The sequence below is a fragment of the Lampris incognitus genome, chromosome 2 (assembly GCF_029633865.1).
Source record: "Lampris incognitus isolate fLamInc1 chromosome 2, fLamInc1.hap2, whole genome shotgun sequence".
Classification (NCBI taxonomy): Eukaryota; Metazoa; Chordata; class Actinopteri; order Lampriformes; family Lampridae; genus Lampris; species Lampris incognitus.
Genome location: NC_079212.1, coordinates 44,289,876 through 44,301,964, shown reverse-complemented (window position 1 = coordinate 44,301,964; position 12,089 = coordinate 44,289,876). Strand labels below are relative to the sequence as shown.

Sequence of the window (12,089 nt, the reverse complement as noted above, 5' to 3'; positions counted from 1 at the left end):
GTCGTCGTGCTGCTTCAGCGTGGCGTTGATTTTACAAGTGCCCGCTGTTCGAAGGGGAAACATGGGGAGAAAAAGTTTGCAGCGCTCAAGATAAAACATCTGCACGTTGGGGGAAAACCGCTTTGTGAAGCTTGTTTGACTGTAAGCAGACAAAGACAGCGATGTTCAACCGCCTCCGGCGTCGGCTGCCTTGCGCGTAACTTTTTCGCAACGCCTGCGCCGTTTCTCCCCCGTGGCCGAGCGCATCAAATGCCGGTAGGAGTCGACACGCAATCGTTCCTCGGCGTAACGCTTTGTGACCCCCACACCCACCCTTAAAGTCGAGTCAAGGGCCGCGCTGTGAAAGGGGACTGCCATGTCAGAGACTCTGATAACGGGCCAGACGTCGGAGGATCTGTTGGCTGACTTCGAGACTCTACTGAATGCTGGGAGCATTGACCTAAGCGAAGACCACCAGATAGTGATCATCTCCAGCCCCGGTAATGTGGGACTCCACCCAGCCGTCGCACCCACCAGCACAGGGGAGATCTTGCTTTTCGCCACCCCGCAGGGGCCTGCCGATGTGGGCATCGAGGACAAGAGACGGCCGGTTCTGGGAAGACCTCCGGTGAGGGGTGTGGTGGTTGGGGGAGAAGGGAAGGTGGGGGGGGGGGATGTAGGAGAGAGAAGAAGTGAGACTGAATAGTTGTTGACTAAGAAGTTATACTTCCCTTATTGTGTTGGGATGTCTACGTGTACATCATCCTCAGGATATGTATAAAAGGACAGTGGTGTCAACCACCTGTTGCTTCAATTCATTCTTTAACCATTTCTTTCATTATGTTTAGAGTGAATGATTACATTTATTTTTTTCTGCTAACTAACTCTCCCCTTCTGTCGTTGTCTTTCGATTTCTTTAGGTGAAGAGGAAGTTGGACTTGGACAGTGACCACCAGTATGTCAGCACTACCCGACCCTCGTACCTCGGCCGGGCACCACCCTCTACACCTGCACCCCCCAGGGGTAAAGAGACAAACACACACACACACACACACACACACACACACACACACAGGAATACAGCTCGATTTTCTTATTTCGTAAAATAGAAATTAAGGTCACTCAAATATTTTGTCCCACATAACAGAAACACAGGCTACAGCACCATGGTGCTGTAGCCTGAGAGCATGAGTTGATGTGGAAATCTTTTTGAATGACTTGAATAGAGTAATGGAATGCAGTAAAAGAATACAAGGGCACAGTCACAAGAAGATACTTGAATACAACAAGACAGCAATGTTCAACCACCCCAACATCAGTTGCGGTGGATCTCAAAAATTTCAAGATGAGGAAATGAAAATATGAAAGACTCCTGTGTGTAGGAGTATGTCTAAGCATGAGAATATGAAGGCAGTCTTAGGATTAGTATGATTTTTCGGTCATGGTTTGTTAACACAACATTCAAAATTGGCCCCTCTTCCCCGGCTCAATGTCACCAAAAGCGCGTGCCCCCTGACCGCAGTTGCCAGAACACATCCCAGTGTACAGGCCAACTCCGCATTGCTCTTCAACCCCATCCGCTCCTTCAGTGCTGACCAGCGGGTGAAATCCAACCCCAGATTCACTCGTTTTAGAACGAGTTTGTCCACTTGGCGCCTTGCCTCACCATATTTGCGTCTTTTTGGCACTGTGTCCACCATTGTCGTAGCTTCCTCTTGGATGCGTGCTTACAGTCTCGATCTGGCACCTGGTCACTACATTTTTATAGAGTCCAGCTGCCCAAAAGTTAACGCCAAGAAACGTCCCGTACACAGCAAAATAAGAAAATACAGTCAGAGGACAGGGTCTCTGCGGATACGGACACCGCCACACACGTCTAGTGGGTCATAAGAAATGATTGAGAGCGATTGTTTTTTGTATTATTTTTGAGTCTATACATTGATTTTTAGGAAAATCTTACTTGTTCTATCTTTAAATGGGAATAAAATCACAAATTTGGAAAACCGTTATTAGTAAATCACAGATAGGTGAATCAGTTCATCTGAACATAACGTTATCTGTGATGTCCTTACCTGGATTATTGAGCGTGCATAAAGACACCTACGTATCTTATTTCAATATCTGTGGTAAATCTGACCAATATTTAATCCCCTCAGTATTTAATTCTCATCATCAGATCATGTCAAAATGTTAAATGAAAAGGTGGAATACTGGCTGCAACAAAACCAAACCTGCTATCATTGATCACTGATCATACACTTGTGCATGTACACACGCACATGGACATGTACACACAGACAGAGGAACAGACACATATAGACAAACATACATACATACATACATACATACATACATACATACATACATACATACATACATACATACATACATAATACTCGTAAAGATTATGTGCAATACATGCACACAGACACACACCTCTACACATTATGCACATATACATATATTGCCATGACTTAGGGAACATACACACATACACTTACACATGTAAAATGATTGTAATGTGATGTAAATATTGTAATTTTTGTATGATCAAGTCACATGTATGAGAATGTCACTACTATGTGCTCAATTTAACTAATGCACTTTTGGTAATGATGATATGACCATTTTTAAGTAGAAAAGCCTAACCAGGGACAAAGGTCACAAATTGGCCTTGGTTAGAAATCCTGTATACAACACATCTGTATCATGTTATTGTAACCGCTTACAACGATTTTGGCATTATCCTTGACAAATAAATCAATAGATAAAATGTGCGGCCAACTGATACCTTCAGGGGAAATTTGTTTATCGCAGAGGCAGCATCTAGATAAGCACAGAGAAGTAGGACAATGGATCATAGTAGATGATACTACAGCAATAAATCGAGACAAAGGTACACCTTCATAGATAAATGGAGAGCATAACCTAGTAGAAGTTGTTTCGTTCTTTGTCAGCTGGTAAATGTTAAGAAAAAAGTCGCAATAAAAACAGCAGTCATAAATACTGTATTGTTACTTTTCAAGTGCCTGGAGTGACATTACAGAAATCTGGCTGTGGCAACTTTATTAAAAATGAAAAGTGAAAACACAAGGAAGAAAGAGTGCCTTTTTTGTAAATGAAAATTGTGTATCTTTTAGGTCATTAATATAACTGAAAGCCTCCCCGCCACCACCAACGCTCTGGATATTCCCCAGACCATCAATGGTGAAGTCTCATTTTGACATGTTCCTGGATCCAAAAACAATTTCCTTTGCCATGTCCTCCATTTGCAGTCCCCCGAACAACGACGACAGAGAAGTCTCGGTATGACACGTCCCTTAATCTGACCACCAAGCGCTTCCTGGACCTGCTGTCTCAGTCCCCTGACGGTGTGGTGGACCTGAACTGGGCCTCACAGGTCCTGGAGGTCCAGAAGAGACGCATCTATGACATAACCAATGTCTTAGAGGGAATTCAGCTCATCTCCAAGAAATCCAAGAACCACATCCAGTGGCTGTAAGTATAAGAGGGATAAATGGATGAAATGAGAAAACAAATATTGAGATGTTGTATTACTCTTGCTGGTTGTAGTAGTAACCAGTGCACACTGTCGTTACTGATGTTTAAATGCTCCCCATTTTAGTGTAACTGTTTTAAATACATTGGATATTACACCGGTTAATGGCAGAAGCAAGATTATTCAAACTGTGAATCTTGGCTTTGGACATTAGTGTATTAGTCAGCTGCCCCAAACCCGAGTGCCCCCAAAACAGATTCATTGCACATTGTGGTAAATTACATCTGTTCATTGATCTGGTCTGCTTTACCAGCCACTTGGCAGATGCTGTCCGAAGGTTTAATTCTAATTCTAAAATACCTTTTACTGTCTTATTAGCGACCTCGGATATGCGTAAGGCACCCCTCGACCACTCTTTTCTGCTTGGTTAAATTAATAATGTACACATGACTGAACAATCCTCTTCTCTAGTGGTAACCGGATAGACGGGGCATCGGTTGCCCGCCTTAAGGAGCTACAGAAGGAGGTGTGTGACCTGACGGAGGCAGAGGAGAGGCTGGATGAGCTCGTCGCAAAATGTAACCTCCAGCTCAGGCTACTCACAGAGGACCCGCAGAATAAAAAATATCCTTTTCTTTTTCTTTCTTTCTTCTAGGTTGATTGGAAATAAGGATATATTGATGTTTGTATGTGACCACTAGAGGTTGTTAGGGGGAAAAAACTGCCTCCACCAGATGATGTGCATATGTAATGTGCACTTGTGCTTGGCTGTTATTGGCACTGTTGGTGTACATGTAGTATTGTACAGTGGCCTCAGAAAGTATTCACCCCTTTGCTGTGTTGCAAAGTCAAATTGAAACACATTCAAATGGGAGTTCTTGTCCACCCCTATAGTAGTAATTGTCTATAATGTCAACGTAAAACAATTACATGTTTTCAAATCCCCTTTGTTTCAACTTAAATTGAGCCCAGTCCATTTGTTTATCCTGGGAAATAACTCTAAATATGGTAACAAGGTCCACCGATGTTGATTATTGAATCCGCTGGTATTGAGTTGTATGATAGCATAATAAGTACACTTAATTTGTGAGGCCTGACAATTGAAACAGCAGATGAGATCAGTCCTGCTGTAATCAAGACCAAGGAGCTGCCCGTGGATTCCAATTTGCAAGTCAGCTTTTTGCTTAAGAAGAAATGGGCAAGCCTGTGAACCTTCCTAGGGGCACGGTGAAGTCCATTGTAACGGAATGGAAAATATCCCACTACCAAGATCAGATTTGTCAGAGAAGTGACCAAGAGAACGGCTGCAACGCTCACAGAGTTGCAGAGCTCATCCAGAGATCAACGATCTCATCAGCATTTTACAGGTTACAGGGAAGCCACCTCTGAGGCAAGGCCAACATTAAGTCAAGATTCGAGTTTGCTAGAGTCCATGTGACAAAAGATGTAGTGGTCTGATGAAATCTAAATAAGCTTTTTGGCCAGAAAACGAAGTGCCATATGTGTCCCAACCAAACAGCATAGCAGTGCTATTGGATTAGTCTACTTTTCAGCAGGACCGTCTGGAAAACTTGTCATCAAGGGCAAGATGGATGGAGCCTGTTTCAGTCAGCAAGAGATCTGCATGTAGGGCACGGCTTAATGTTTCAGCAGGGAAAAAGACACAAGCGCTCCGTGAAAATTACTGAAGTATGGCTTTGAGAAAAGGTTAATATTCTGGAATGGCTCAGACTTAAATCCCACTGGAAATGTGTGGTGTGACCCAAAAGCATAGGAAGGGATATTTTCTACATGTTAAAATGTAGGTCTTTCATATTTGAAAAATTAATGTTCTTGAATATAATGGAGACAGGCATGGGCATAAGTCCATGAATACTGGGATGGCATCCAGCGCTTTACCTGTGCCCCTGTCCATAGGGTTAGTGGTTGTGTCAGGAAGGGCATCTGACATAGAATTTTGCCAAATCATTATGCAGATTGACAAGACCGCCATCGGTGCTGTGCCCTCACAGGGTACCGATGGAAACTATCAAATCTGCTGTGGCGACCCCTGGGAAACGGGGAACGAGCCGAAAGAAGAAGAAATGTTCTTGAATCAAACAAGACTAGGTCAAACCCTAGTATATGGCTGGACCATGTATGGTCAATGTTTGAAATTGTGGCCAATTTGTTACAGGGATAGTCAATGGTAGTGTCTGTAATGTGAATTCCTGGATATTAAATGTTCATCTGCAATTTTCTGTAGTGGTCTCAGTAATATTTGTTGTTGAAGTGTACTGAAGTAGCTACAGTTATAAATGCAGTTGCAAGAACAATACTTTCTCCTCATATCTTGGGATGCTTGATTTGAAGGATTACTTAATTTAATTGTAATTAAAACTATTCTAATTATCTGTTAACGCCCCCTCTTTCATCGGTTCCTATCACGGATGTCTCATTTTTCTAAGAGTCACTGTATTAGGTGTTTTGTCAGAGTGATTGTTACTTGGGGTGCTTTATCTGTGCGCTGTCCCTCATGCCTCTTGGCATGAGGGACAGCTGTTTTCTCTCCTACTCTGCTCTATGCTGGATTGTTACAGTGCCTAACCAGATGTGGAAAGAGCAGCAAAATATTCCGTTCTTAGCCTTTTAGTAGTATCCCCAAGCAGCAGTATACTCCGTTCGTTAGCATGCGATAAACGTGGAATGAGCTGGAACCGCTGCGCCCATTCATTTTGAAAGCGCAACAGCCGAAGGGGAAACTCACACTTCCGTGTTTACCAGTGAAGTCATTGGTCGGCCGACTAATCGTGTAACTTCAGTGACATTGTTGGTTTCCTGATCAATTAACCCAATTGTGTAACGTGACCGCTCAGTACGCATGATCGACCACAGCGGTCACTCAGACATTTGCATTTGTAGGGCTCGTCCGGTCCAGCCAAAAGTATATTTATTGCTTCAAAAATGTAAATATATTTTTAGTGAAGCAAGAAAAAAAATTAGTTTGGAGGCATAATAGTATAAAGAAAGAAATGTGGAAAAAGTTCAAGTGGTTGAATACTTTCTGAGTTGCAAAAATATGTCAGAATGAGTATTATTGCACTAATGTTTTAATGTTATTTCCACAGCTCTTTCAGTGGTTGGGGGTATGCTGTTGTATGGGGGGGGTGTTTGTGATCACACATTTAAATCTTCATCTTCACATCCCTACATGGTGGTTGATTTTTCTAAATTGAATATGGAAATAGTGGGCTTTAAAATGTGTGTTATCCCCCAGGTGTTTTCACAAAAAATAGTACAGTACAAGATTGTAAATTCCGTCAATGTGGAATTGACTTGCCCCTTCTTGAAATGCAGTGCCTTCTCTCTTATATCACGCCCAATTATTTCTGTTTCAATCCTTAATCCTGATTGCTGTCACGCTGGGATATGTGCGCTGCCAGGATCTGAAGAAGTCCTTTGATTCCCCAGACCAACTGGTCATGGTTATCAGAGCCCCACCAGAGACCCAGATGCAGGTGTCTGAACCCAGTGAAGTATGAAACTTTTCACTTAAATTCTTTTTTACTTACTAGTTTCTTAGCATTTGACTGATCTGTGTCTTCTGTCTGATGTATCTGGTCTTAAGTGTTGTTATAAATTGCATGTGCACTGCTTGTCTTGCTGTTTTCTTTCTTTTCATTTACTTTGGGCATTCTTCCTTTGTCGTCTGTTCTCTCAGGGCTACCAGGTGTTTCTCAAGAGTACACTTGGCCCCATCGATGTGTTCCTGTGCCCTGAAGACAGTTCTGGAGTCTGCAGCCCCGTGACAGGAAGTAGTCCCTCTAAACCAGACACTGACCCCACTTTGGCACCGCCCCTAACACAACCCACTGACCAGTTACAACCCAGAACTGCTGCGTCCACCCAGGAATTGGGGATATCATCACCAGCGTCAACATCGTCGACAATAACCACAGCCTCCCAACAGGACCCTTCCTCTCTCACACTAGGTGGTGAGACAGGTACGTTTTCAAATTCTTCAACCAAAAAAATGTCAATAGTTGTTAAAAGTAAAGCATTCAGCTGCCTTTTTTTTTAAATGCTCCAATGCCCACTAGCTGTGAACGAGGACACAAATTTTGATACGTAGCGTCGCTTAACATTTCTTTTTGCCTTTCAAAATAAAAAAAAAATTGTCTATTACCTCATCTAAGTTTGTCATCTTGAGTAGTGATAAGTTGAGAATTATTAGTGTAAGACTGTTTTAAATTCATAGTGAAGCCAGAAGATTGGAGGTAAATAAATTAACAGCAAATTAAATCTTGATCCACTGCAATCATGCAGGTTTCCTCACTTCTTTCTGCTGTTATCCTTCTAGGATGGTGCGAGTCATCGCATAGCTCCTTTAACTCCTTTTTCATAACTTGTCTCAAACAGAATCATTTTTAGGAGGTGACCCTTTCTCCAACCTGGGAGAGATACCCGACTTCGACTTTTCACCCCTCTCCTCTTCCGATTTCCTTAATGGGGAGGGTCTCGCTCTCTCATTGGATGGCTTCATCAACCTGTCCCCACCCTACAGCCACGACTATCATTATGGATTGGAGGACCACGAGGGCATCAGCGAACTATTTGATTGTGACTTTGGTGACCTAACGCAGGTTTTGGAGGAGAGTTAGGTCAGGAGAAGATGGTGAAAGGACTACATCGATGGATTCCTGTACGTGGATTGTGTGAATGGGGAGATTTAGGATCTTTCCCCCAATTCCCCAGAAGTCTGAAGGGAATGTTGGAAAGGGACATTTTAGGACATGGATGTCATCAAGGATCCCAACTTTGTATTTCAAATGTTTGGAATAGGTGTGGGGAAAATGTTCGAAGGGGCCCAGAATTATTATCAGCCTATCTGCACAATGAGCTGAACAATATGACTCCGCTTCCCAACCGCAAGAGAAAAAAGCCCCAAATAGAATCTCAAAAATTTTGGTCGTGCAGCAAAGTACTAGCACTTCGGCCGCTCAAGAATTTTAGGAAGAGAGTTTAGCTTTAGTATAGCTATTTAATTTATTTATATAAATGATGTTTCATATTTTGTACTGAGCGAGGTTTCCTTTTCACTCATGTCATTTTATCCAAGTGGTTTGTGCAGATGTGCGTTTGTTTGTGGGCTATGGACTTGTAGGGCTGGTTTCCTTAACACAGACTAATTGTAGTCTTGACCTCTTAGGAATGGTTTCATAGATATGCCCACCATTAAACTAAGATCATCATTTTGTCAGTAAGAGATGACCTCAGTGTAGTAATGGGCTCAAGTTGTGTCTATGAAACCAACCGTTGGCTTAATTCCTAAAAGAGATTTCTGGGAGAGACATCCCAAAAGCATCTTAGAGTTTAATTTCTAAAGATAAAAAAAGAGAGGGGGGGGGGCTTGTCCTTTTCTCCAGAGAAAACCAGATGGTTTTGAGGTTATGCTCAGGGACACAAAAACACAGGAAATAAAAGCAGAAAAATCCCAATTGTCAATTCCGATTTAGATAGTGTCAAAAATGTGGAACAATAAAAGACTGGAAAGCCACATCCCTCAATATTATTTAAGCCTGGAAAGGGTATGCCCTGGCATTAACATTCACTGCTATTTTGCAGACACCTATAAAACCATGATTACATGAGAATGTAATTGACATCCATTACCTTACATCAGTGCATCCTCGTTTCTGAATATTATGGTGGCTTTAGACAGTAACAAGATACATCTCATCTCATCATCAGCTGCTTCTATGGGGTCGGGTCGCAGTGGCAGCAAGCTAAGTAGGGCACTCCAAACAACCCTCTCCCCAGCAATACCTTCCAGCTCCTCCTGAGGGATCCCAAGACTTTCCCAGGCCAGATTGGATATCCAATCAGGGTCTCCTCCTGGTTGGATGTGTCTGGAAAAACTCCAAAGGAAGGCACCCAGGAGGCATCTTAATCAAATGCCCAAACCACTTCAACTAGCTCCTTTTGACGCAAAGGAGCAGCGGCTCTACTCTGAGTCGGATGTCCAAGCTCCTCACCCTATCTCTAAGGCTGAGCCCAGACACCCTACGGAGGAAACTAATTTCAGCCGCTTGTATCCGCGATCTCAACCTTTCGGTCACTACCCAAAGCTCATGACCATAGGTGAGGGTTGGAACGAAGATTGACTGGTAAATTGAGAGCTTTGCCTTTTGGCTCAGCTCCCTGTTCACCACAATGGCCCGGTACAACGTCCGCTTTACTGCTGATGCTGCACCAATCCGCCTGTCAATCTCTCGCTCCATCCTACCCTCACTTGTGAACACGACCCCAAGACACTTGAACTCCTTCACTTGAGGCAACAACTCATCCCCAACCCGGAGGCAGCAATCCACCATTTTCCAGTAGAGAACCATGGCCTCAGACTCGGAGATGCTGACGCTCATCCCGGCCATTTCACACTCAGCTGCAAGCCACCTCAGTGCGCATTCTGATGAAGCCAACAAAACCACATCATCTGCAAGGACACAGGCCATTTCTCCCAATCACGCCCCTCCAGGTTTCTCCATTGTTGCCCACGCGAGCGTTGAAGTCTCCCAGCAGAACTATAGAGTCCCTAGGCGGAACCCTATCCAGGACACGACCCAGAGACTCAAAAGAAGGCCGGATACTCCAAACTGCTATTCGGCGCATAAGCACACACAACAGTCAGAGCCTTCCCCCCAGCGACTTGCAGTCGTATAGAGATGACCCTCTCATTCCCCGGGGAGAACTCCAACACAGCAGCACTCAACCTGGGACTCATGAGTATCCCCACACCCACCTGGCGCCTGTCACTTTGGCCAACTCCGGGAAAGTAAAGAGTCCAGCCCCTCTCCAAGAATTTGGTACCAGAGCCTATGCTATGTGTGGAGGTGAACCCAACTATATCTAGTTGGTACCGCTCCACCTCCCACACCAGCTCAGGCTCCTTCTCTGCCAGAGAGGTGACATTCCGGGTCCCGAGGACTAGTCTGCAATGCCAGAAGTCGGCACGCTCCGGTCCCCGCCTTTGCCTGCCACCTGGCTTGCATTGCACCCTACCCCCATGCTCATCCCCATGTGTGGTGGGTCCACGGGGTGGTAACAGGATACATCCATCCATCCATCCATTATCCGAACCGCTTATCCTGTTCTCAGGGTCGATGGGATACTGAAGCCTATACCAGCAGTCACTGGGCAGCAGGCAGGGAGACACCCTGAACAGGCCATCACACAGGACCGACATACACACACAAACACACTCATTCATACCCAGGGGCAATTTAGTACGGCCGATTCACCTGATCTACATGTCTTTGGACTGTGGGAGGAAACCGGAGCACCTGGAGGAAACCCACGCAGACACGGGGAGAACATGCAAACTCCACACAGAGGATGACCCGGGACGACCCTCAAAGTTGGACTACCCCGGGGCTTGAACCCAGAACCTCCTTGCTGTGAGGCGACCGTCCTAACCACTGCGCCACCATGCCACCTGTAACAAGATTCTCCCCAATTGTACTTGGGCAATTACCCCACTCTTCCGAGCTGTCCCGGTCGCTGCTCCACCCCCTCTGCCGATCCGGGGACGGCTGCCGACTACCACGTCTCCTCCAATACATGTGGAGTCACCAGCCGTTTCTTTTCACCTGACAATAAGGAGTTTCGCCAGGGGGACGTAGCGCATGGGAGGATCACGCTATTACCCCAGGTCCCCTTTCCCCCGAAAAGGTGCCCCAAGCGACCAGAGGAGGCGCTAGTGAAGCGACCAGGACACATACCCACATCCGGCTTCCCACCCGCAGACACGGCCAATACTGTCTGTAGGGATGCTCGACCAAGCCGGCGGGAACATGGGGATTTGAACCACCGATCCCCGTGTTTGTAGGCAATGGAATAGACCGCTATGCTACCCGGACGCCCCAGTTCACCCTAAATTTTGAATCATAAGCTATTGCTCAAAGAAATGAGTAGATGCCGCTGTCTTTGCCAGGCATTTCCCTCAAGGTGTATCCAAATTCAACACATGTATTCAGTCAATGCCAGGAAAGAGATTCTGAACTGCAAACAAAAAAGCTGTTGACTTATAATCAGGTGTCCAAAGACACAAGCGACCCAAGAAAACGGTTGTAGATGAGTAAAACTATATCGTGCTCAGTAAAATGGACTATAACTCCACTGTCCATCAACACAGTCTCATTAAATTGACGTTTTATTGCCCATCTGTCCATGCTAAATTCTACGGCGGTTTCCGTGGTTGCTGGCGGCGCAGACAACACAGCAAGATGAATACTAAGATGCTTTTGGGCAGTGGTGTAGTGGTCGTTGAGGAGGTATACGTGCTGCGACCTAGATGGGTAGATCACTGAGGAGAAAGTGGGTGTACTCCTATATATTTCAATGTTTTTTTGGCTGATAGGCAATTATACTGTCAGCTGACAGAAGAAGTAGGTGGCTGTTCTCTGTATACCTGGGTATACCCTCCACTACACCACTGCTTCTGGGTAACCGAACCCTTGTCAACTGAAGTCTCTATGTAAAAACTACATGAAGGGACGCCTTGACATTTTGAATGTTAGTTATTTTTCTTGACAAGTCACTTTTCACATTGTGGGGGGGGGAGAAGCTTACGGTG

The 12,089-nt window shown here is 44.8% G+C and overlaps 1 protein-coding gene across 1 annotated transcript; it reads left to right on the top strand.

Moving 5' to 3' along the window:
• The first annotated feature begins 109 nt into the window (after positions 1–109).
• On the top strand, positions 110–9,007 carry e2f1 (E2F transcription factor 1). The gene is made up of 7 exons (XM_056275011.1): positions 110–607; positions 900–1,002; positions 3,255–3,477; positions 3,950–4,102; positions 6,879–6,993; positions 7,179–7,461; positions 7,877–9,007. The coding sequence occupies exons 1-7, from the start codon at positions 356–358 to the stop codon at positions 8,116–8,118; spliced, it is 1,371 nt and encodes a 456-aa protein (XP_056130986.1). The 5' UTR covers positions 110–355; the 3' UTR covers positions 8,119–9,007.
• Positions 9,008–12,089: the final 3,082 nt, after the last annotated feature.

What these genes read in the sequence shown, in the direction of transcription:
- e2f1 (XM_056275011.1), top strand. Translation starts at nt 356, where the DNA reads ATGTCAGAGACTCTGATAACGGGCCAGACGTCGGAGGATCTGTTGGCT. An exon ending in AAGAACCACATCCAGTGGCT is followed by an intron (nt 3,478 to 3,949) that starts GTAAGTATAAGA and finishes CCTCTTCTCTAG; the next exon opens with TGGTAACCGGATAGACGGGG. An exon ending in CACACTAGGTGGTGAGACAG is followed by an intron (nt 7,462 to 7,876) that starts GTACGTTTTCAA and finishes TGTCTCAAACAG; the next exon opens with AATCATTTTTAGGAGGTGAC.